Below are 26562 nucleotides of genomic sequence, written 5' to 3' on the forward strand. Positions count from 1 at the left end.
GATTAATCACATACTTTGCTAGAAACAATGGGCTGCCATGTTGACTTATCAAGATTTAAAAAAAAAAAAAAATTGCTCCAACTTATTTCTGTGATTTCATGTCAGCAAATATGTCACTGGGTAAGAACTTTATTTCCTTAATTTTGATGCTGGTGCTTAGTTTGTCTGTGACTGCATGTCTGAGAGCTTCACTTGGAGTGCCTGCCTGCTTGGAACTCTTCTCCTGTTGCTGCTGAGTCATTTCCTTTGCTTCAGTCTGTCTTTCAGACCTGTTTTTCTGTGCAGCCTATAACTGACATCCTGTTATACTTAGTAAGCTATATGAAAATAAAATGTATTGTTCTCTAGAAGGAGAACAATTGTTGGATCCCTGTGTTTTTTCCACTTGCTCCTTATGGAATACTTCTTTTTTTTAATGGTAAACTGAATTTTAACAAAGGTAAAAGTCTGACATCTCTCATTGTCATGATGAGTGCATAACCTATATCATATTGCAACTTAGCGGTTCATATAGCAAGAACTTTGTAAAATAAAAATTTAAATCCCTGCTCTTGTCTTCTAGCTCTTAACCTCTGGTTCCTACATCTGGATTTTAGCCTTAAGTGGATTGGTAAGTCTTACTGTTAAAAAAATCATATGTTACTTAAAACACTCTGTTATGTATGTGAGCAGCACAGTATATTTGGGCTCAAAAAGAACAGAAATTACTAAGTAACACTCTGTGTTGCTAACCAGAAAGTTTTCCTCTTCAATTTCTAAATATGTGAAGCACTGACTAGCTGGTGACAAACTGATAGACAACAAAATTGGTGATTAATATTTTCAGGGTGCCGCTGCTCCCCGCATAAAATTAATTTTGTTGCCATGGATATAGTTGTACACCCACAACTACAAATGAGATCATTGAGGAAATGGTAGAAATGTGTACCCCAGGCTGAGGTTTGTTTTTTCAGATTTCAGCAAGCCTCAAGCTTTGATTCCAAAACTCAGGTTTTAATAACTTTGCTGTGAAGGTTTTTCATGCTTTGCTGTTCTCCAAGGAAATCTATAATATAGCTGTTTCTCACAATGACAGTGGCAGTAAGGGCACAAAATCATGTTCATCACATCAGTCAGATAAAGGAGCTGTGATCTTTTTCCTTTCTGACTCTGTTGTTGGTAAAGTGCTTAGTGCTGGAACAGATTGTGCTAAATTTTTCAGATTGTTAGATACTGATAAGCTTCTTTTTAAATTTTACAGACTTAGAAATTAAGAGCTCAGGCTGATTTCTTGGCCCAAAGGACTGTAACCTTTTTCAACAGTGGGAGTGCAGCCACTTCCAAGGGAACTCATTATTAAGTTGATGGAAAACTCAAATCATGCCCTTGCTATATAGAGCCTACTAATTTGAATTTGAGTTGAGCTCAGAAGGAAATGCTGCTACAACTTAGTGATTTGATCTCTTACCATTTGCATTGACTGTGAGTTTCTAGGATAACTAATAACAGGAGTGACAGAGCAGCAGTGATGTCTGTTCATGATTTGATCTTGCTATAAATATCGATGAAAGCAGTGCAACTAACAAATCAGAATCCATCTCCCCTGGAAATCAGCCCAAGCCTCTGTGCCCACTGAAGGATCTGTGACTTCCTCCACACACACTACCCTTCCTGTTACTCTGCTGGCTCTTTTAATAGCCCTTCCTTTCTAACAGGTGTTCATTAGAGAGGGAAGGAAAGGAAAGAAATGGAAAGGCATTTTAACTCCCTCTTTCCTGATGACAGAAGCTCTGTGTATACTTGATTATACAGACATATAAAGAGTAGCTCATTTTTTTTTTCATAATACATTATACAGTTCTTATTTTCATTCCCTCTTAATATAAAGTTTTATTTTTCTATATAACAAAACTTGCTGAACTTTCTTAGTAATCTTTTTTATAAATGATCTTTCTTTTAATTTAAGATTGACAATATGTTTTACTTAGATGTAAATCCATAGGATTAAATTGAGTTACTTCTGTGTCACAAGATGACTAAAAAATCGTTTCAAGGTTTCATATTGCTTCAGTCAGCATGAATTAAGTCATCACCAATTATGATGTGTTTTCAGTGTCAATTTTTTTCTGCACTCCATGACTTTGTAAGACGTGCTGCATTTTGAAAAGAAATTCACGTTAGGATTTTCAGCCATTTCTTTTGCATAGTATATCTGCTACACTTCTGTGATTAAGAAGTCTCTTTTTCTCCTCTGTTAGAAATTATAATTTGGTGTCTTTTGCAAAAACTTGATAAAGCAATAAAGTTTCATGGTATATTAGATAATCTGAGGAAGGATATGCAACACTATAAAGGTGCCTTTTAGTACTACAGGTGTAGTTAGTTGATAACACATGTATATGTACAATTGCAGAAATAGATTGTCAAATTAATGTTAAGTCATTCTGACAACCTATGTTATGTTATTCTTATAAGTCTTAATATTTTTCTAGCTTACTGCCTTAGTCTTTGTGGACTCAAATTTTCAGGTATTTGTACAGAAAGGATGAGTAAAGGCATGAACACCAGGTCAGATAGGTGTAATATTTAGTCACTGGTTCATTGCCTGGTAGACACTTCACTGTATTTTAAGCACTGAAGATCACTTAGGCACTCATATTGAGTGCATTGTGATGCTGTTCTGTCATTTAGCTTTTGTTACACTTATGTGGAATATTAAAATGGATGGTGCCAGCAAAATATTTGAGTTTTTATCAGTTTCCACTTTGTCTTCAGAGTGTTCCTGGTTTAAGTTTATTTAAATTCTCATAGTCTATATTTGAACATGACTAAATGGGATCTGACTTTCTAGTTACATCCTTGCAAGTGTCATGAGACCTCCTTGTGAATTCTAGGCAGGGTATAGAGGTACTGGGAACTCTACTGCCTTGAGTTCTTGTTTTCAGTGGTTTTGAGTGATGCCATCATTACAGATATGCATGTATGAGTCTGTGTGGGCAGGTGGGCATTGATGTAATATGCCTGGTGATAGGGAATTTTTCACAATTTGTGGTTTTGATGATGAATTTTTCTCAGGTGCAGAAATTACAGCTCATGATTTGTTATTGGAATACAAAGGTCTGCTGTGTCTGTCTTTGTGATAAGGTATATTTTGCTAGATCCATTTTTAAACCAGCACAGGATTACAGTCTTAAAGGCAGTTTCTTTACTGTTCACATGAAACTGGACAATCAATTATTGTACTTTTGGTATGTCAGTTGCTGGTATGTTGTATAAAACATGCTGTTTAAATACATTATGCTTATGTATAAGGAAGATAGAATTTATGAAGTAGACTGTAAAGACATTCACAAATCTGATGTCATCAGTAACCTGTAATCATCTTATGATTGATAGGACTAATTTAGTTTCTTGTGATTTATTTTGCCAGGAATATATGATGCCTGGTGCATACAGACAAAATTTGTTTCTTGTGATAAGAGTTTTTTGGGGTTTGTGCCATAAAATTAGGAAAAATACTAGAGATGCCCAAAATTCTTTCAGTAGTTGTTTACAGAAGTGCCTCCATGTAGTGCATATTGCTAAGTTAAGTGAAGGCTTGAAACAGTTTCTTCACTATTTTTTTTCTTTAAAATAGTCAAAACACCTTAGGAAGTGGTATTCATGGTTCATTGGATGTAGACGTCTTCTCTCCCTTTTTTTTTTTTCCACCCCTTTAAAATCTTTTGGATTCCCACTTTACATTTTTCCTTGCCATACTTTTGTAGGATTGAAATTTGAGAAGTGTGTCAAGGCTCATTCATAGCTTGAGCTCATCTGCTTAAAGAAGTCATCTCAGGTTGGTGACCAGCAGAAGACATGTCCCATGAAGGCATGCAGTTCCCTCCACTTTCTAGGATAATGTCATCAGACAGATCACAGGCCATGGGTTTTTCTGAGTAGCTTAGGGCTATATTTGATAGGGGGAAGATATCTTTCAGGCCCTTTCTGTGATTTTAGTGTTTTAGTCTTTCTTCTTACCTCATGTTAGTTTTTTATTTGTTTGCAAGATGACCTGCACTGCATAAAGTTTAAAATTTGGAACCCACCAAGTCTCCTGTGAGCTGCCTTGAATTTTTGTAGAGTTTAGTTCAAACCTTAGAAAACTGAAATTGAGAAGTTTCTAAAACCCTGCTTGACTTGGAGATTTCACTAAGCAGAATGCAAGTTTTCTTCATTGTTACCGTGCTATGCTGGAATTTACTTTTCTCAGAATGTATGAAAAGTTGTGTTTTTTCTATTTAGATATTGGAAAATATAGAGAATCTGTAATTTAGAGCTTGTACTGTAACGGCTTAAGGTTAAGATAGAAAGCTCAGACAGTGTTGAGTGCATGATTTTAATTTCAGTTATGGTTTTTTGAGTACATTACTTATTATTCATAATTTTGAAGTGGCTAACTTAGTTTTACATAGACTATAGAGACTGTTAAATGCTCTCAAGTGTAATTCAGTAGTACTTTTGAGTTCTGTTTGTTAAGAATTTTATCCATCATTGCTGTTAGTTGTTCATCCAGCTGAGGAGTGTTTGTATGGTGAATTCAGGTCCTTTATAATTGGCATATATAGGATAAAAAGTGATTCAGCTGGGAGAGCAAAATAATTAAACCAGTCTTTAATTGTTTTAGTTCCTGTCTTAAAAATACTATTATGTAGCTAATATCTGATCAGATCTGATCTGATCAGCTGATCAGGAATAATTGATTTTCTTGTTGTTTTTCTTCCTCTCTCACACCTTTCTTGAGTGATTTTGAAGAATGCATCCTGAATTCTTTGTTGTTTTAAAACATTTTGTATTTGCATTTGTATTACCTCACAGTATAGTGTTCATGTTTAAAATATCATCCCTTCTACATACTTAAAATTCATGTTAAATATGTGCTTTCTCAAAGAGAATCTTTGGTCAGAGTCTGTTAATGTATGCAGTTACCTCCACATTTGTGTCCTGCTGTTCATTGTCCTTCATCCTCCAGTTAGTCTGGGTATCCTTCAGTCATCCACATTCAGTCTCATGTAGGACTTTAGTCAAAGTATGATTTTTGAACACTTTGTAACTGTGCTTGTAAGTGGATTCAGGTAAATATTTGCTAAATGTTGGATCTAGTTAATTTCTGAATATCTGACATTGGTATTACAGTATAAATATCAGTAGTGTTGCTAATATCAGTGATACTACTCACATACTAAAAATTCTGCCCATGCTTAAGTACTTACCCAAGTAAAACCATGTGTTTTGTGTGTAATGGATGTGATTCCCCTTTCCTGATAGAACTATCTCCCAAAGAGCAGGTACTCAGTTCTCAGAATCACTGAGGGTAGCACCTGGTCCAGCCTCCCTGCTCAGGCAGGGCCACCCAGAGCAGCTTGCCCCAGGACCGTGTTCTGATGGCTTTTGAGTATCTCCAAGGATGCAGACTCTACCACCTCCCTGGGCAAGCTCTGCTGGTGTTCAGTCAACCTCACAGTGAAAAAGTGTTTCCTGATCCTCAGAGGGAGCCTCCCATATTTCAGTTTGTGCCCATTTCCTCGTTTCCTGTTGCTGGGAACCACTGAGAAAAGCCTGGTTTTGTCCTCTTCATTTCCCTTCAGGCATTTCTTTACTTTGGTAAAATCCCCTGGGCGTTCTCTTCTCCAGGCCAAACAGCCCCACTTCTCTCAGCCTCTCCTCATGGGAAAAATGCTCCCAGTCCTTTGATCATCCCTGTGGCCCTTCACTGGACTTGCTCCAGCAAGTCCATGTACATTAACACATGTGCTGAATCCTGCCCAAAACTATCGTGCAGTGTTTGTGTGTGGACAGTGCTCAGTGTTCAGCTGAGTGACTGTAAGTGACTTGATCTGAGTGCCACTACATTCCACTGACTTTATTGACCTAATGCTCCCTGTGGTGGGAGCTGTGACACCCTGCCCACGCCAAGGTGTGAACATGTGACAGCTGACTAAGCTACCAGCACTTACTCCTGCATCACTTAATGCATCTATGTAAAAAAGGAGTTGATTCATCTGGAATACAGGGGATGTTGGTTTGGAAATGAGGTTGTAATTGTCTGGGGAGGAGGGAAATGCAGATATTTCCAGCTCTGGAAGAAGGAGAAAGTAGCGAGAAAGGACAGGAAAAGGTAATAACATGTCGTAAGGCACTTTATCTGTAATATCTCTGGCTTCTGTAGAAAAATGGATATTGGTTTTCAGTTTGTATTTCACTTCTAAATTTCTCTTAGATCTGAGGAAGAGTTTCTGTTTCCAAATTATGGTCTGTTTCATCAGCTATACCAACTGTTTTTTAGGAATTAGATTGTTCTGTCGGTATTTGCTTTTTTTGGCAGCAGTGTTGCCCTTTTTCAGAGAGGGAATCCATGAGAGTAATTCAGCTGTGTGTGTACTTTGGAGACATCTGCCAAAGGATGAGTTACATCCTAAGAGTGCCCATTTCTCCCTGGTGACTATGACACCAACTTTAAATAAGCGGCTTATTAAGTAGGCTTTTAAATTACAGATATCTATTTTGGGTCAGATTAATCAAATCCTGATCTTGTAATTAAAGAGATTTGGTTAACAATGTGTTAATCATCACCTATAGAACACTGGCTGAGACCAAGGGAACCTATGCTTAGGACACCAGCACAAGTTAAGAGTAGCTGTACTGTGCTGAAATGGCAGTACAGTCATGCTTGCACATACACAATGTTTTTTAGCTGATGATGCCAATGAAGCACTGATAAACTCTGAAAAAAATGTTTCAAGGTATCTGGAAAATTTATGAGCCAAATCAACAGGAAACAAAATTGAAGAAAAATATTTTAGTATCTCTATAATCTTATTTTTCTTTCAGGATAACTTTTACAAAAGGCTGTTTATAGTATTTGCAACAATTTCCAAAAAGGAAACCCAAACAAAATAATCTGTTAGAATTGTAACAGAAGTTGAAAATACATGTGTAGTGGGGTTTTTTTGTTGGGTAGTTTTGTTTCTTGGGTGGTTTTCACACAATCCCTCTTGGTTTGATAAATGCTTTCTCTAATGAAGATAAATACAGAATCCTGACATAAATTTCAACCCATCTTTTGAGTCTAATTTTTAGAATTTAGAACATACTAAGGATTAAGCAGATAAAATAGATATAAAAATGTCAATTCACCTTAAGAAAACTATTTGCTTTTCATTTGTTGTATCTGAAAATAGCCAAGTCTTGAGTACATATGATGAATGTATTTACATTTTTCCGAACAAAATAATCGAGTATTTGATGTCATGTTCTGTTAGTTAAAATCATTTTCAACATAATTCTCTACACCAGTCTGTTTACTTTTTTTTCTGTTTAATTTCCTTTTTTGGTATTAATCAAGTACAGTGAATTGAAATATTTAAATTTTAAATACTATTCCAGGTACTTGTGGAGCATATGTATCTTTGCAATTTAAAATACTGGAGAGCTTCTATGTTTGATTTACCTAATTGCAGAGAAACTACAGCTACTTCCTTTTTCTCAAAAATGTACAACTTTGGAAGGACTTGAGGGAAGGGGAGGGGAAGTCAGGCTTTATATGGGGGCAGGACAAGGTTAGGAAACTTCATGTGAAGAATCAGTAGTAAGTCACAGCGTCAAGAAACTGAAAATATCTAAGCACACTTCTATTCTGCAGTGTGCCAGAGAATTTCCAGCATCCTCCATTTCCTCTTCTTAGCACTGTACCACATACAATATGGTGGAAGATGTTGTGACTAACAGAAATTAAGATGCACCTTATGTTGCTGGCCACAAATTCTCCATTTTAACAGTGTGAACATAACCACAACGTTTTTTTGTGGTGACTTTTGGCGGCTAAAGTACAGTGGAAGCTCCTCTGTTTGGGGGAAGTAGCCCTTTAATCTGATGTACAGTGCTGAAGTTGGAAGATAATGAGGTTATTTTATCTTCATTGAATAAACAATGTTGCTTTATGTTCTTAAACACTAAAAATTCACTCGATGTCATTAACAAAAACAGTGTAAAAAGTTGCTTTTTACTTTGTCAAAGCTTATGATTTTTAAAATTATATCTATCAAGTTCTGCATATGAACCAGCTATAGAGGAAGTTCTTTGGAAACACTTGACATTAAGATGAGAGTATGATACTGAGCCAGACTGAATCACGAGACTTTTTTTAACTACAAATGTCTCCATTCTGGGTTTATTGGAAATATGGAAATAGCTATCTTGTCCTCACTAATTGAAAATTATTGAAAATTTGATATAACTGACAATAACATTTTAAAATTTCTTATACTTCCATATAATAGCTCTTCATTTTAGCATGTCCATAAACTTTTAGCCTTATCTCCTTTTCTCCTGATTAAGTGCTCTGGAATGACTTGCTCTCTACAACTACCTAAAAGGAGATTGTGATGAGGTGAGGGTCAATCTCTTTTTCCAAGTAAGATAAGTGGAAAGTCCTTTAAGTTGTGCCAGGGAAGGTTTAGATTGAACATTAGGAAAAATTACTCTCCAAAAGGTTCATCAAGCACTGGAACAGGCTGCCCAGGGCAGAAAGAAGTTGAGTCACAATCTCTATTGCTGTTTAAAGGACATGTAGATGTGGCATTTAAGGACATGGTGGTCTTGGCAGTACTGGGTTAACAACTGGACTTGATGATCTTAAAGTTCTTTTCCAACCTGAATGATTCTACGCCCAGCCATCTCCACTAAGAAAAATACAAGAATGCTTTTACTGATGCAGCTGTTAATTGAAGCTTTCAGTATGCCTTCCCTTCTGAGACAAACAAGTTCCAAAGCACTGACACCAAAGATAGGCTGCTGTTGTCTCATTGCTCTATTTTCTGTCTTGACTTGATAAATGATGATTCTCTTTGTGGTTAGTATGTTCATACACGTGTCTAGATTTGTCATATATTCAGGGAGATGTAGATTTTCCTATCACCACTTGCTTTGTTTTGTTCTTGTGACTTTTTGAACCCGTTCAAGATTTTTGAAAACATTAGACCTTTTCAAAGGTGGTAAGAGAGAGCAGAGATGAGTTCTAGAAGGGACGTTTGAAAGAAGTGAAGGAATGTTGGTGTGATGTTGGATGAAGTATTTTGAGTGGGACTTCTTTCCCTGCCTAGTTAACCCCTGTACAATCGGGTGCAGAATCCCTGGAATGAAAAGGGGTCCTGGCTCCATAGCCTAATGATACTACCTATGTCCACACCTAACAAGGTGGGAGGAAGGGAGACAATTTATATGTTCTAGTGCTGCTTGTGCATTTCGCATTGACGAAAACAATGAGATTAAATGTGTATTTAATATTTGTAATCTGGTTCAGTAATTCTCGCTCCCCCAGAACTGCTTTTTCAGTTACTGTGCAATCTGGGTTTTCTTGAGTGAGGGGCCTATCTACCTAACTCCCTCAGGATCAGGGGATTTGCTTCTGGGGGACCTTCTTGCTAGACAGACACCTCAAGCAGTACATACCAAAACCAAGTGAATTGCAGAAGTGATAAGAATTTTCTTCCTTTTGTTTTTGGTGATTATAGCTATGCCTTAGTTTCCAGCTGATGTGCACAGTTTTAGTCATGAGTTTACAGTCATCTGGAACAGTTTCACTAGAGCTGAGGAAAGGATCTCTGAGGTCGTGAAAAAGCTTCTGTTACAGTGCCCTGTCCAGTTAGGATCTTCCTTTGAATACAGAAGAAGATTTAATTAAAGGCAGCCTTCACTCTGATGTGATTATGGCCTTTATATCATTTACCTCCTTTCTCATAGCATGACTGAAAGACTGAAGAGGTTAAGACCAGTTTAGAGCTGTTCTTTCTCATTTTATAATGACAGCCTGTGCTTGGGCTGTCAAGCAACCAGCAGCTTGGGCTCTACATCCAACTGTGAGTCATAAAATGAATGTAATATAAAACATAAATAATTGTTTCCAAAAGCAGAATGTGTTTTTGCTAAAAGTCTCACTACCTCGTTGGGTATTTAACAATAACCTTGTTAATAGTCTGAAAAATATCCCCACCCCTAAAGAATGTTGGTTTTTCCTATACTGTCTCCCTTTGTATAATCAGCAATGCATTTAATGTCTTTATACAAATGTCAGTGAAACACAACAAATGCCAAATAAATAAATACACCAGATTCAGAGTTTCTACATGATTTTCACATAATTTCATTGCTGGGATATGTTTACAGATTTGTTGAGGTTCAGATCTCTTCCTGTTCATTTCACTATGCTGTGACAGCATATTTCTTGTGGCATAACAGACAGTAAAGAGTCACAAATGTTGAAATGTGGCATAACGCAGAATGCAGATGGGACCGCTTTGGGCTCAAGTGCTGTGGCTTCACAATGGCATTCAAAATAATGGCTGAGGGATGACTGTAATTCCATTTATGGGGCTTATAATTTCTCTTTCTCCTGCAGAATCTGAAATGAAATCAAGCCCCAAGGCAGGCACAAACACAGGGAATGTGGTTTTTTTCTTATAGGTAGGAGAAGGGCCTCACGAAAACTGGCTTTTTCAGTATCACAGTTTTTAATGAATTGGTTTTCAAAATTTTTTTTCCCTCCTGTAAGGCAGCTGGGCTTCTTTTGGAATGAGTGTGTGCATAGTCTTAGATTTAACTTCAGTTCCGCTGGTTTGCTTTTATTTTTACTAGAAGGAGAGATTCAGGTGGTGGGGACAGAAGCCTTAAAGGGGTTTGGTGGTTTTTTTTTTTGAAGGGGTGTGTAGAGTGCTTCAGCATTCTCAAGAGCTGTCTTAATCTTCTCAGGTCAGCATGCAGCATACCCTGACCAGCTCTTTTACTAGAAATTAAAATTTTGTTTTCATTTTGACCAGTTTTAGAAAGGGTCATTTTCAAGGCTTGGGCTCAATTTCCAAAACAAACAAAAAAACCCTTGAACCTTTATGAGTCACAGGCAATGCACCACACAGATTTAAAAAAGCAATTTGTAGTTGTAGGGAAGTAAAGAAATCCCCTGTTTGTTCTCTGATTCTTGACTGAGAACTGTGAGTAAATACAGTAAAAGTGCTTAAAAAACCAGAAAGACCGACTGTTACCTGCAACCAAATTCAAAGTAAATGTGGTGTACTTATGTTTTTTGGTTTTCAGGCTTTTTTTTTAACATTTTATTTTTGATTTTAGATTTCTGGGATGTGCTACAATAGCAGTATGTTAAAAGTTCATCGAATTCTTTGTGTACCCAGATGGGTAGCAAAGATATTTTCTTGGACTCTTGAACCAGTCTTCTCATCTGCGGAGCCAACGAATGAAGTTCGAGTGGGAATGGGAGCCACAGTTGACATCCAGAGGCAGCAGAGAATGGAGTTACTGGATCGTCAAATCATGATGTCTCAGGTTGCCCAAATGAGGCGGCAGAGACAGCAGCAGGTATTGCTATGCATTCTTTAAGGATTATACTTTTTTGCTTCAAAGATTTTGCATTGTTCCTGTTTCTTAAAATTATTTTTTAATTTTTCTCCATCAGTCTTTCATACAGTGTTATACTGCTGATAGCCATTTAAGTGGTTTGTATAGCTTTGTATATTAAAAATGCTTCACAAGATGGGAGCAGGATGTCAGACAATCTTGTGGGGATATCAGTACTCCTGGCATTCTGTCACAAAAAGTGAGGCTGAAAGGTAAAGTGATTGCTTCTTGGTGTCTTTAGTGAAAGCCATTGTGTAAAGTTAGAAAGTCAAAATGCTCCTTACTCTTTTGAGTATCTGTCTGGTCAGCAGCCTTTTCAGAGAGGCTGAAAATTTTCTATGAAATTCCTTTGTTTGTAGGTGTATAGGTTGTTTCTTAAGGGCAGAAATTATAATCTCTAAGTTACAGAGGTAAACCACAAGTGACTTTCTTTTTGCCATGTTTAATCCTCTTGGTTTATTTCCTTATTGAACAGAATAGCAGAGTCTTTTTATTTTCTCTGTTTTATACAAACTAACAAATACAGATATTCTCGGTCTTTGTGTTGTAGGGCAGCAAAACAAGGCAGGTGGTGTCTCAATTCCTGTATCTTAGATATCTTCTCTGTCTTCACTGAGTTTTCTTTGCCTGAAACACAGTTGTGTACTGATACACAAGTTCTTTTTGTGTTGGGGGTAGTGCAGTGCAAACAGACATAGCTGTGTTATCCTTAATGCATTCCCAGAATTAGAGGTGTGATGGCATAAAGCTTTGGCCTGCAGCTGGAGTATTAATCTTTGTTTCTAGTCCCTGATAACATTATTCTGGTTTTCTTATTTCCTTAACATTTCAATATGATGAAATTATTCCTCAAGCAGAAACTTCTAATCTATTTTTCTCCATTCCTATTAGAACGCTGATCAGTTTTAACATAAGAACTGAGCTAGAAATTACTCAATTCTTGAGCGTTGCCTTTGTAATAGAAAATGAATTGAAACTGTATGTTGGACTACAAGCAGCTGTGAGGAGTGCAGCCGGGTTTCTTCAGATGTGAGAAAGAAGCCACTTCCAGTTATGAAGGACTGTCTTTCTAATATCTCTTTAATTACAAAAAGTGGTAAATAAGTTCAGAACGGTAAATGATAAAAGAACTGTTGATAACATTTTCTTCTCATCTTGTCCTTTCCCTAGGCTATGAACAATGAAAGTGGAAAAATGTCTTTTCATGTTTGACTTCAAATAGAATTCTTTAAAAAGATGGAGGGGTTTGACTAAAATGCAGGAACACTGTTTGAACATCAGTAAGATGCTTCCCTTTACAAGTTGCTGAAACACTTTCAAGTTACCTTCATGTTTAGCCTTTAACTTGAGCGCAGCATTTATTTAACTGGTAGTGCTAATCTGTGAAACCCATGATCAGAAGGCCATAGGATCAATGTATGAATGTTCCATAGAGGCTCTGCAGAAAAGGTGTGTCATGAAAGCTTTTGACCCACCTGGTGTTTTTTAGTGACTCATTCACAGAATTTACTGGTCATCAGCTAAATCGGAAAAAGCATCACTCACAAATGTTGCTGTGCAGTGGTAATAATGAAAAACAGACTATTTTCATCTCAAAATAATATTTGAAAAGTTGAAAACCATTTTCTGGATTGGTGTACTTGGGCCTTTAGAAATTTGGCAAGGTGTAATTTGAAGACAGTGGAGTGGAAGAGATTATGATAGAGATGAAAAGAATTTAGATGATAATTTTACCTGTGGGAGTGAAGCTATAAAGAATGCAGCTCCATTTCTTAGATAGTCTTTTTTTTTTGTAAAATTTAAAATAATGAAAGCTGTGAAGTACATGTCAGTCATCAAAACAGGCTTTAAATTATATTCTGGGTAAATGTTGTGTGGATTTCTGAAGGCCCAATATGCTGTCTGTAGGTAGTGAGCCATAGGTGAGATAAATTAACATTTTCTCTCACACTTTCTCCTTTGCTTGGTGAGGGAAGTGAACTTTAGCTTTCTTCTCTATGCCATAGTGCAAGAATTTTGTTCAGCTGCCCCTTGAGAAGGTGCTCTGCTCATTCCTCCCACTCCTTTACTCCAGTTCATCTATTTGAGAAATGAGACAATGCAGTTTCCTTGGATGTTGGTAGCATTGTGGATGGAGAAGATCAGTGCTTCTATTGGGGCTCCATTGTCTGGGCAATGTTGGCAGACTCTCATAAGGGAGGCTCTTCTCTTAAATAGATGCTTTTTATAAGCATCTATTTATAAGTAAGTTTATTATTTGAGTCTTCATAAGAAATTCTGAAGAACATGAGCCTGACAGGTTATGCAAACCAACATTAAAAAATGTAAATAAAAAAACGGAGGGGGGGGAAGGGAAGAAACTGGGGGAAAAGCCTTTCTCAAAAGTTGTTTATAGTATACCTCTATGATACTGAGATGTAAATAATTGTATCTTTTTTTTCCCCTGCTGTTCATTAAACACTTCTATCCAAAGCAGAATTCACTTTGAATGCTTTCTACAAAAAAGAAAAAGGAAGGCACAATCACCCCAGAATTTCTTTGCTGGCAATTCTCTGAGCTTTACCATTCTCAGTCTTTTTCTAGCTGAACTCTTCTGGTCTGGAGGAACCTGAAGCATGGAACTGTGTGTGTGAGTGCTGGGTTGTCAAACACCCTTGAATTCAATGAGTGGATTGAGTGTGTGGTAGAATTTGAAAGTAAACCCACCAAGTTCATTACTCGATGTACCTCATTTTAGCTCTTAAAAATTCAGCGGGCACTGTGTCTGAATATGTTGCTAGAAGCTGTCATGTTGATAGTTTCTCAGGGGAGTGTGGTTAAATGGTGACTGGTTTTGTGTTTGTTTCTAGTTGCTGTGGATACAGCCCTTAAACACATGGTAGTGTTCATCTAGAAAACTTTCTAGATCATACTGTGTTCTTTATTTGCTTCTGTGGATATTGCTGAGAAATTACAATCTTGTCCCAAATGAATTACATAGCATCACCTACATTCACCTTTAAAGGCAGTAGAATAAAATGTGTGCCATATGTATTCATTTCCTGAAAATACCAGCTTGCAATTTTTTTGCTGCTTTTTAAACTTTGCTTTTGTAGTTATTTTCTTTCACACTCTTTTGTCTATCCTACTTTGTAAATAGTTTGTCCTATTTTTCTTTTTTTCCCATTATCTGATCTTCTGTTTCCCTTCATATCACTGTCACATTTTCCCCACTGTGCCATTTTCCTCCTACGTTTTTGTCACCTCTTCACCTTCATATCTCTTGTTTCCCATACTTTGTATTTGCTCCTATATAAAATACTTCTTCACTTTGGGGAAGTTCTCTCCTGTCATGTCTGACCACCAGTAATCATTTGCTATTTTATTTTTTTGCTACTGTAATATTGATAAAAGTTGGTCTTCCTCTCCTGATGTTTCTATTTCTAGATCTCTTTTATTTCTCAGCATTTTTCTAAAGTTTATCTTTATTGTAACCCAAATAAAACCCTGGTGGGAAAAGGGAAGCAACTGCAGCATCTGTGCACCAGTGTGAGTATCAGGGCATCAACTTGATTTCACTTCCCATTGAGAACGTGGAGGGAGGCTGGCAGAGAACCAGATTGTGAATAGATAGGGAAGATATTGTGCCTAGGTGGTATTGACTACTCTGATGTCACTACAGACTGTTATGAGGAGGTGGTGGAAGGTTGCAAAAAGGTGAGGATCACCTTGTGTTGGCATTAAGTACAACTCCTTGGAGCACTCCTTGCTGTGCCCATTCAGGATGGGCAGTGTATCAACCTCGGTCCCTTCGTCTTGAAAGAATGGGTTTTGGATCTGCAGAGCATTTTTGCTGAGCATGTTAAGGACATCATATTGCCTTCTTCTTTAATTCTCTTAAGTATCTTATATCAGGGAAGGGCTTCACCAGGTTGCTCCAGACTGTAACAAGCCTACAGCCATACATGAAAATCTTCATTTCACTACCTCTCTGTCTACCCTGTTGGCCACTTCAAGCTTATGCTCTCTTTTCCCTCCTGTATTCTTGTTCTTCTCTTCCAGTTGCCATTAATTTTCACTGAGGGCAGAATCTACTAGATTCATACCACATGATATCTCATATGTATATCTCATCTTCATCATATATGAGATTCTGCTGCTTGCAAAGACCAGACTTTTATAACAAAGGGACTTCCTCTAATTGTTTGTTCATTAGATGTCTTTCTCCTGGGACACAGGAGAGACGTTCTGTGGGTAGGCACACTGAGTGTCTGCATTATTATGGGGAGCCTCATATCCTGAACAATTTGCAAGTTTCAGATTTTGTCAACTAAGGACTGTGTGTCTAAATTGGTAATTTACCTTCTGGTTATATCTAAGGAATAAACTCCTGACCTTGGAAAAAAATAGATTAATGGAGCAAAGGTTTTCCTGGCTCAAGAATTCTTCCTCAGGAATGTTATCCTCATTCAGGAGGGTAGAAAAGAAATCCCCCAGTGAATATACTCCTAGACAGTCCAATTCTGCTTTTTCAAAGTGAAGAGCTAGACCCGGCTTATTTTTTAGCTTTTCTACTGGTACTGAGGTGGCACTTTAATGAAGTTTTCTTGAATCACTTCACAAGTCTGAGTACCAGCAAGAAGTCCTTCCAACAGATATTTTGAACCTTGAAGACCTTCTGCAACTTTATACATTGCCAAGTCCACAAAACCCCTTGTTGTCACAGCCAGGACCTCAGATGGAAGCAGCTTTTCCATTTTGTTCCACAAATGTGTGTATCATTGTCAGGAAGGAAACTACCAGACTGCTTTACCTGAATAAATGAGTGAGACTTTCAGCCAAGTGTCACACCAAGTCTTTTCTCTAATTTGGTTTCCATTCCAATCAGTCTGTGTTACTAAGGCTTCTTTGGGATTTTGTGACATATTTGAATAGAATCTGCCTTTAGCAACACTTGCATAAACTCCAAAGGCAGTGATATTTAGGGTACCGATAGGATAAAAAAGCTTTTATGCCTAGACTCCAGGGAAATGTGTGCGCAGGATTTGACATCATATTTTTAAAGAATTCTGTTAAGCACTGAGTGATTTAGAGATTCATTTCAGCCCATGAATGATGCTTGTATGCTGCAGCAGTAATCACTGTGGCTAAATTTAGACTCAGTATTCCATCATTCTTCCCTTCCTCTGCATGCCAATGTACACATGTGGACACCTTTTGAAATAACAGACAGTTTCCATTTTTGTAGAGAGAACAATATCTTTTCCTTCAGACCTGTGTGTCTTAAACTCATCCTTTGCTTTTTTATGCTCTTCTGGCATTTTTCAAGCCTTGGTTATTCTCTGTAGTTGTTTAAAACTATTTTCTTTGTGTTGAAAATAAACTTGTATTTATATCAAGAGTGTATGGAGTGTAAAAACTGCATATGCTGCTGATGTTGGCATGCCTGAACTCTGGTTTTTAATAGTTTCATTTAAGCAATGTATTTGCAGCAACTGATAACCCACTGCTATCTAGACATTCTGGAGGATTATTTTGCTGCATGATTTCTTTAATGGATTCTAGGTGTGAAATTAAAAATGTTGAATTTCCTGTTGAATTTCCCGGTAATGAACAATTCATGACTATTTCCTCTACAGACTACCACAGAAACTTCAGATTTCTGTCTTGTTTATGGAATTTGGCAATTCCACAAGCTGACAGAACTAGAGCCAGCAGACACTAGTACAACTAGAATAAGCTGAGTGTGTCTCATTAACAGCCACCTGTCACAATCACAAGATTGAGTTTCTCTATCTCCTACTCATTGGTAGCACCCTGCTCATATATTGAACAATCCTTTTTTCTCTTGGACTGGAATGATGAAATTCTCTTTCATTTTGACTTAGCTTTTGAGCTACAGCCTTTGAAATAGGTTTATGATTTGTAATCAGCTTCCCTAGAGAAGCTGATTAGACAACTTCATAAAGCAAAACACTGTTTTATTTCAAAGCAAATGAATTGTTTGGAAAATAGAATATTTTTATTCTCCTATGTGATTGGTCTATATTTCTTTCCTCTGGCAGTTTAACTAGAGGCAATTTCTTAAAAAAAGCTTATGAGATACCAAATTGCCCCAGACATTTCCAGAGTATTTAATCCACAGAACTTGTTGAATCAAGTTCTGTTTACAGAAGGCAGGGGTTTTTTAGGTGTACCTGTCCCTTCGTTTCTAATGAACATGGTGCAAATAAGGCATCTGTTTTGGGGGCAGTCAGTTACTGGATGCCAGGTCTGCTCCTGTTGTCCTTCCAGTCTGCACTTAGAGAGACTCGATGGCCAATTTCTTCTTCCAGAGTGCCATTCTTCCAGATGGCTAATTTCTTCTTCCATTTTCCATGGTATGTAGTGAAAAAGAAGCCTGTGCTTCAGATAGTAACTGGTCCTCCTTAATATGTGGGTTTTCTGGTTTGAACTCTGATACTTGCACATAACAACTGTGAGCTGGTTCCACCCTTGTTCCTTAACGTGCTGCTGTGGTGGCTTAAGCCCAGCCAGCAACGAAGCACCACACAGCCACTCACACCTCCTTCTGCCACCCTGGTGGAGGGGTGAGGAGAATCAAAACTAGGTTGAGATAAGAACAGTGTAATAATTGAAACAAAGTAAAATACAGTAGTAGTAATAATAATAAAAATAATAATATTTTTTTTAAATCCACAAATATGTGATGCACAATACAATTGCTCACCACTGGCTGACAGAGGCCAAACCCCATTCCCTAACCTGGATCAGCCCTCCTTTTGGTTAACTCACACAGTTGTATATCCTGGGCATGGTATTCTATGGTGTGAAATGTCCTTTTGTCCTTTCAGTTCACCTGTCCCAGCTATGCAACCTTCCAGCCTTTTTTTGTGTACCTCCTCACTGGCAGAGCATGAGCCACACAAAAATTAGTCCTTGACTTAAGATAAATACAGCTTAGCAACCCCCCAAATATCAGTGTGTTACCAACATTGTACTGATTCCAAAACACAGCACTACCAGCTGCTGAGAAAAAATTAACTCTGTCCCAGCTGAAATCAGGACAGACACCTTAAAAGGTGCCACAGGTGCAAAGTGTGGACACCTTTAATATTGACTTTGAGATGTTAATAAATGGAAGCTAATCCTATTTGCAGCTAAGACAGAACTTGAACCTTCACATCCCAGAATGGGATGCTGATCTGTTTTTTTCCTATGTCATTACAGACTAGTCTTTTATTTACTAAGGAATGTATATTTACATTATGTAGTATTTGTATGATTATGTAGTATTTTTGAGGATTTAGGTTTGACTTTCCTTTGTGCCAAGAGTTTATCTCAGCTTGTTAAATCAAAACAATTTTAGAACTCTGATTTCTCACTTTGATTCCAGTCTCTTCTTATTCCTTATTACTCTTTGAAAAGGTTTTTGCACAGGAGATAAGTGAAGAATTATCTAATCATTATGCTTCAAGACCAGTTCAGTGTCACAAGTCCAGATCTAAAGAGCCATGGGGTAAGGATTAAAACTGACTCTGTTTTGTGCAAAATGTCTAATATAGAGCTAAAGTTACTTCCTCAAGTACAGACTCCATGCTCATGCTGGTGGACCTGCCTTCAGCAGCTGGAACACTGGACAATCCCAGTGTCATGCCAGTGCATGAAATCCCTTCCATTGTCTCTCAGGCAGCTTCAGAAGCCAGATTAAGGTGTTCCTTTTAGATTTCAAAGGAAATAGCTGATCAGGCTTCAGAAAAGACCACATGTGGATTTCTGAACTTGTGTGACATACGAGCTCCTCAGGGACAATGCAGGCATCAAAGTTCAGGATGCAGAAACTAAGAGCTGGAGACAGAGCCTTTTGGCTGAATAGTCTTGCCTGTAGGATAAATTTTCAGGAAATTAGAATATCATTAGAAATTGCTGGGGTGCTTTACTTGGTCAAAAATTTTTTCTGTTGTTAAAAACAACGCTTACAACATTATTAATAATTAATAATAGTTTCTACCCGCTTTTAAAAGAGGGAAGTTATTAAAGTAAGAGGAAAACAAAACACCAAAAAAATTCTCCCCAAACAACCAAAAAACAGAAGAGTTTTATTGTCACAAAAAGAGACAGGCTAGACTTTGAGTAAGTGTGCTGGAAATTTCACCATTTTTCTTTCTTATGCAATGTTTAGGGCAGCAGATATCATGTCATCCAAGGCTAGGCTTTTTTTTGTTTGTTTATTTATATCATCAGTATATGGACTTTGGAGTCAGCACATTGTTGAACAATTTATGCCAGAAAAGCAAGTCAGTGTTTCTTATTTTCAGTAAATTTTGTTATGAAGCTTTATATGAAAAAAAAATAAGACGGTATTTATGTCTTTATCAAGTAAAGACTTCTATACAGAGTGGAATATTTTACAAATGTAACTTTAAAAGGTGAAATGCAAAGCAATTTCCTTTTTCTTTTTTCTCACTGTGGTTATTATGTTAAAAAAAGGTGAACGTGACCTATCAGGAGGTTCTTCCTGTTTGTGCAAGGAGATGGCAAGTTGGCATTAACCATCTAGAGGAGATAACATTATCAAAATATCTTAACCACGTGCATCACTTTCAAAAGGATTTTTAAAAGGCCTTTAATTTCTTTTGAAATTAATGTAATTAAAATATGTGCGTATCTGAAGGCTACATAACTGGATATTTGTTAATTGTCCATAATTCAACACTTTAATTTGTGAAGCTTTGGATAAGAAGTGTTTTTACAAAATATGCCATGGCAGGTGTGTATATGGGAAACAGGTTGACCTGTTTTTCAAAACAGAGAAGAAGGAGATTATCTGAAAAGAAGTGACATAGCCAGGTTTTAGCAGGCTGTACAATCAGAGACATTTGCTAGTTCTAGATATTTCTTCCTTATTCTGCAGGAAAGGAGGATACTTCTTTCCTGTAAACAAAATTGTCCCAGGCACCATTAAAAGGAAAAAGCAACAACCCAAATTTTAAAAAAGAAAAACAAAATCAAGGATGTGACTTCAGAAGGCACAGTTTCTGTATGTAAAGGCTTGGCAGCTGTCCAGGAGTAAATCATCAATATGGCATTTCCTTAAAACCTTCTCTGTAATGAAGAGCTGCTGTTTTCCCCATTTCTTTAGTTCACTCCATTTGTAAATCTCATTCTTGGGTCATCTAAACTTGTGATGAGTTTGTTGTCGTCCTGTAACAGAAGTTCCAACATCACCAGTGTTCTCCTAATCCATTTCCAATAGTGATTTATTAGAGACCAGTAAAATTACTTCCTTGGTATGTTTGTCTCCTATCAGGCAGTAACAAAGAACTTAAAATCAACTGATTCACCCAGTCTGTGCTGCTAAACAAAAGGAGACTTCGGACTTATTACAGCATTGGATTAAAGGGGGAAGAAAGTCTTACAGACCTTTCTGAGGTTTGTCTTGTCACCCTTCTAGTCAAATAATTAATGAAGCAGTGCTTTTGTCAAATCTTTCTCCTGATGACATGTCAAAGACTAAGCTGGGAACAAAGATAAGGGCCCAGGCACCAAATTGTGCACAGCATTTTTATGAATCATGGTCTAGAATTTTTCAATGCTCCACATTCTCTAGTGGAACACCTGCACTGGCTGCTCCCCAACACCAAAGATCAGGACCAAGAAAAATATTGCCTAAGAGAATCTCAGTGCAAGGTATCCTAAGTCTATCAGTTGTAGAATCTAGCTCTGGATGTAAAAGGCTTAAGGCATCCTCCTGACCTAGTCCTGGGTCATGTTAAGTCTCAGCCCCCAAACCATGTAGAGTTGAACTTAATTCTTTTTATAACAAACTGCCAACAGGAATCACAGAAGAACTGCCTACATTTCACTAAATGGATTAGACTGACACACTGAAAGTGTTATCACTGAAAGTGCTGCTCAGGAAAGTAGCTTCCATAGTTGACCCTGGAGCATCCCCACTACTTAGTGTTTTGGACCACTCCAGAGATCTTTGTTATCTGAGACAAAGCTTCTGTGGAGAGTGGGAAGATTGGTGTGAGCTCCCCTGTGCTGTTGGGTGTTGGTGCTGAGGGTCAAGTGTGGTGTGAAATGCTTAAATATGGTTTGCTGATTTCCCAGGAGGGAGTCTCAGATGGTTTAGAAGCATCACTTACATAAATTAATCAGACTGGATATCTTCATTTGAAATCTTCTTGACTTCTCACAAGTAAGTCTGGTGGCACAGTGTAAAACCACTGTGCTACAGAAATGATAATGAAATTATGAAGGGGAGGTCTGCAAAATAATTTCTGTAAGGCAAGAATGAATATTGGTTTGGAAATCTCCTTCTGTGCATTTTTGAACTGGAATTTGTGATACTTACTTGATGTTAAGACATTATTTATGTAAAGACATTATTTGGTGCTTGGTATGGCTCAATTTAAAACAGATCTTCATGTTTTTGCTGTGACAGTTAAGGTTGTCTGAAGGTCTTTGCACATCCATACTGTGAATCCATAGCCTTGATCTCAGTCTCCTGTGGATTTAAGACATTTGCTGCACTTCCCAGTTTTCCCTTACCTTTATGAGACTGACCACATTACCAGTCCCGTAGTTCCTGCTGCAGTTCCTTGAATCCCTGTTCTTTTGAGCCTGACCTTGTGGATGTGTGTCATCTAATTAGAAGCAAGACTGTGAAGGGAAACAATTTTCTTTCTGTTAAGATAAATGATCCTAATGCACCCAGTTTTGGTGAAGTTTAAAAGACTACACAGATGAGTTGTGCATCACAATGTCGGGGTTAATCCTAACCATCAGTCTTCACATACCATTAATGTTGGATATTTCCCTCTCATTAATATAGCTGAGAGCTGATACATTATGTTTACCACGGTTTCCAAAGGTAATTGAAATACTTGATTTTGATCTAATTTGTCTAGTCTGTTTTCTCTGGGAAGAGGTCTTCACATGAAACTCTTTTGAATGCTTCAGTCAACATCTGTAATTTATTAAGGTATCTGCTGTAAACCTTCAAAACTAAATAGTTGTAAGAAAATATTTGTAAGGAAATGGCAGTTCTTATTGAAAAGAATGAATTCTGTGTATGTTAATGCAAACTGTATTGTAAGCTTAAGGTAAGGAAGTAGACAAGTCTGTAGCATTAGGTGAGAGAGCCCAGGACAGAGAAGATGCAAAACCAAACTGGAATAGGCAGCTCGGTATTGAAGCTCAGGCACTGCTGGAAAGGTACATTTATTTTGGTCTTCAGGTACACTGAGATAAAGGCAAATTAAGATATATTGTAGATTTTATATTTGATATACATTATTGTGTATGACTTATGGTGCCTCAAAGGGATGTGTCATAGTCCTGTTACTATTTTTACCAATTCAGTGTGAATGATTTGTGGCAGTATTACTTTCTTCTCAAGTCATCTCTAAATAGTAAAAACAGGTAAAGCAGCATTAGTGCAGTGCTCTCACTGAACTGTAGAGCTTAGTAGACTCTGAGAAATTCAAAGTTCAAACTCAAAGTAATTCTTAGTTATGGGAAATTATATGTGGGGAAGTACAGGAGGCAATTCCCCAAGACCACAATGGAGTGCAGTGGTGTCAGTAGAAGATCTGATCCCTCTTTCTCCTTAGGCTGATGCACCAAACCAGTTCTCCTTTTTACTACACTGTGCTGTTTGACTAACATGAGACTTACACAGAATTCTTTGATCAAAACCTCATGAATGTTAAACAAATATTTTATACAGTATGGGAAATGTAGGCACATACTTTTAAAATTCAAATTCACTAACAGTGGGATCTATGTCTTGAAAATGGGTGATGGCTTCTGGCTATTTCACATCTTCACAAGGAAAAATGTACTCTAGTATAGAAGGGACTAGAATATTTCTCAAGCTGATGTTTCAAGTCTCATGACTCTTCAAATGTTTTTTTTAAGTGTGCCATTGTACTGCCCCCTGTGGTGTCTGGGCTGGTTGAGTCTCCTCTGGACAGAACGGAAGGAAACATAGGAAAGGGCAGGAATGCTAAATATTTTTTTTTTGTGAGCGCATTTAGCTGTTGCTGATCTGATTGAGCAGAGGGTATTTAATGCTCTAAGGATACATAAAGGCAGGAAGAGCACTCTGAGGGAAGAAAAGAAAAAGCTCTCATAAGAGGAAGGCCTTCTGAGAAACAACGTTAGAGAACTAAAATAGAGCAACTAAAGGAAGGAAGGCCATGTCCTATATATACAGAAAGGGAGGGGGATCTTCTCCATAGTAACAGGGAGAGCAGGGGAGGAGGGAAAGGACAACACAGACTGACAGACTGCAAAAAATGTTTCAACTATAGAAAAGAGAGATTGGGGTATGCTGTTACCTGCTTATGGGATCTATGGGCTTTGTGTGATACAAAATCCCTTCCAAAATGTCGATTTTCGCTAATGAAATGAGGATTAATTATTTCTGGACAATTATAAAGCTTGTATTTTAGTATTTCTTCTTTATGTTCCAAATATCTTGCTATTACAAGAGTTGAAGTTTGGTTGTTAAGAGGAAGTTTCAGTTCTGTGATTTGCACCATACCTATGTTACTGCTGTGTGTTTGCATTATTACTATGTAGTTACAAGATGTTTTGGCACTGGAACATGGCCAGATTTTGCAACAATATTTTATACACAGAAGTTAGGTAAATGTGGTGGGTCTGCAAGTCACACTGGTGTCACAGAAGTAGTCACTTGCATGGAAGTCCTAGGTGTCCTGAAGGTTGGGTTTATTCTGTTTCCTGATGTAATTTTACTGATGCACTGAGAAGCCCCTTTTGCTTTTTTCCCTTACTTATTTCTTGTACTCTTTTTCCCTTGTTAACTTCAGCAGCAATTTTGTAAAGTAGTTGCAGGACCTGCTGTTGCCCCTCTTGCCAGGACAACCCCTGTTAGTAAAGACAGCTGTCTTTCAGCCTCAGAAACCTAGCACTGTACTAAACAGATCTATCCAAATGGATCTGAAACATCCTTTCCTCCTTCTTTTCCTTACTTTGCAATGATTACTTCAATTAACAAGTAAAGACGTAACCAGTCCAGTTTTTGCTTCACAGGAGACTACAGCAGTTTTTGTACTTTAAAATAAAGTACTTTACTTAAACATCTGCTTTGATATAATGTGGTACAGATGATTTTTTGTTTGAAACATTTGTAGTTCTTTTTGCAAAGACTGACAGTGGTGTCTGCTTTCAGGGCGGGATGATTAACTGGAATAGACTGTTTCCTCCTCTACGTCATAGACATAACGCAAATTATCAAGATCACCCATCTGAACAAGGCATACCTCCACCTACTGAGGTTTCTGAAGAGCAGGTAAACACTTTCTATTTTAAAATGGTATTTTAAATGGTTAGGAATTAATCTCTACTAATTTTTTATCATCTGTTTACACGGTTTCTCTATGCAGCAAAAATGAGCATATAAGGTAATGGCTGCAATACAGAGACAGCATATTGTCATTCATATCCAAACCAGAATTACAGAGCTACTTGGGAGTTTCTACTTTTATGTGTTACTGCTTGTATTTTGTATTTAAAGATGTTGATGGTTTCAGTAGTGGAAACTATTCAAATCTCATATAAGAAATGTTTCAAAGAAAGAAGATTGATAAATTAATTTCATTATTTGTCATGTAGAAATCATCTTCGCAATCCCCAGCTTAAGTTTCCAATTCAGTAATTTTGGGGGTTTTTTAAATAAAAATGTTATGCAAAACACACTTGGGCTAAAACTTGGATGTTTCCCTCCATAATGTGGTTGACTAATTCCTTATACTGATGCCACATACAAGATTGTGTCCTTTCTATCAAGTATAGATTTACACTTCTAGACTTTTTTCTGATAGTTTTATTCTCAAAAGAGATTATTATTTACTTAGAAATTGAAGAATTTAAGATTAGTGTTATTCCTGCATTCAGAATTTATTGCTTGCAGTCAAGTTCTCCAGGTTGTAGCCTATCTGCAGTTAGCTGTATTGGCCATTTTATAGTTTAAGGTCTCCGCTGCCCTCGAACAAGATTAGGTTTCTTTCCCTTTTTCCTTTTTTATAAGGAGGTAAGTCAACACTTGGTAGCAGCAATGTGATTTTTAGTTTAAGCTGAACTTCTCCCAAACAGAAATCTTTTCTATGATCTGATTTCTAGCTTTGATTGGATGTTAGATTGTGTTCAGAATGTTCAAAACTTTTTACTGCACTTTTGACTGCAAACTTTCAGGGCTACATCTAGAAAAGGGAAAAAAACCACCACCAACAACAAAAAGATAAACTCCAAAAAAACCAACAAAACCCCAACTAACAACAACAACAAAAAAGAAAATAATAATAAAAACCCACATGAAAAAGCACGTTCTGAGACAAAGCCCAGAAACTTTGTTTTGGCTGTCCTGAAGGCCTACTCAGTGCCAGTATGGGACAGACCAAAAGATTTCTCTGCTGGGTTGGCTTACTCCTTTAAATACTGGCAAATTCTGCTTATGGGGACTTCTGTTTTTGGGCCAAAACTAATGAAATAGTTGCCAGTCTGGATTCTTCCCAAGGCCCAGATTTATGAAAGCAATATGCACTTATGTTTTCTGATGCATTGAGGATGTAGGGCTCACTTGATTGCTGTCATTTCCAAGGCTCTCTGGTTACCCTGCAAAGAAGAAGTCATTAAAGCACCTTTGGTTTTTCAAGACTCTACTAATAATGCCAAAAGTTGTCTTAAAATGGCAGAAATGCAAGGGTTTCATCTGTTCATCACATTAAAGTTTGTGAGCATTTGCAATGCTTGTGGACAAAAATCTCTGCATTTCTTGTGGGGTTTTAGCACCTTTAGTTACTGTTGCCAGTTATACACTGTTTCCTGGAGCTGGATTCATTTCCTGTGGTTAAAATATACTCAGATGAAAAGAGGATTTTGTTATTACTATTCCCCGTGGTGCTTGATGAGTATTTCTGCAAATAGGAACGTTGCAATTCCATCCACCATTTCTTAAAGTTAGAATTCATGGCAACTGCAATTAAAGCTTTACTTCTGAGGTGCGTTTCTGTGGTTAGCTTTTATTCCACTGCCTGCCCTTTTTCTTATAAAAAACCCACAATCTTAGATGAAAAATAAGAGTTACAGATTACAAAGTTGAGTTTGGACTTAAATTGTTGCTGC

At 37.4% G+C, this 26562-nt stretch overlaps 1 protein-coding gene across 2 annotated transcripts in view; it reads left to right on the forward strand.

Moving 5' to 3' along the window:
• UBAC2 (UBA domain containing 2) overlaps positions 1–26562 on the forward strand; it is an 87923-nt gene that overhangs the window by 59058 nt on the left and 2303 nt on the right. For both annotated transcript variants that reach the window (XM_063149595.1, XM_063149593.1), the window contains exons 6-8: positions 563–610; positions 11140–11385; positions 24611–24730. In XM_063149595.1, the coding sequence (XP_063005665.1) occupies positions 563–610; positions 11140–11385; positions 24611–24730 (414 nt within the window). The remainder of the gene's footprint in view (positions 1–562; positions 611–11139; positions 11386–24610; positions 24731–26562) is intronic.

This window comes from Melospiza melodia, chromosome 2, assembly GCF_035770615.1.
Source record: "Melospiza melodia melodia isolate bMelMel2 chromosome 2, bMelMel2.pri, whole genome shotgun sequence".
Classification (NCBI taxonomy): Eukaryota; Metazoa; Chordata; class Aves; order Passeriformes; family Passerellidae; genus Melospiza; species Melospiza melodia.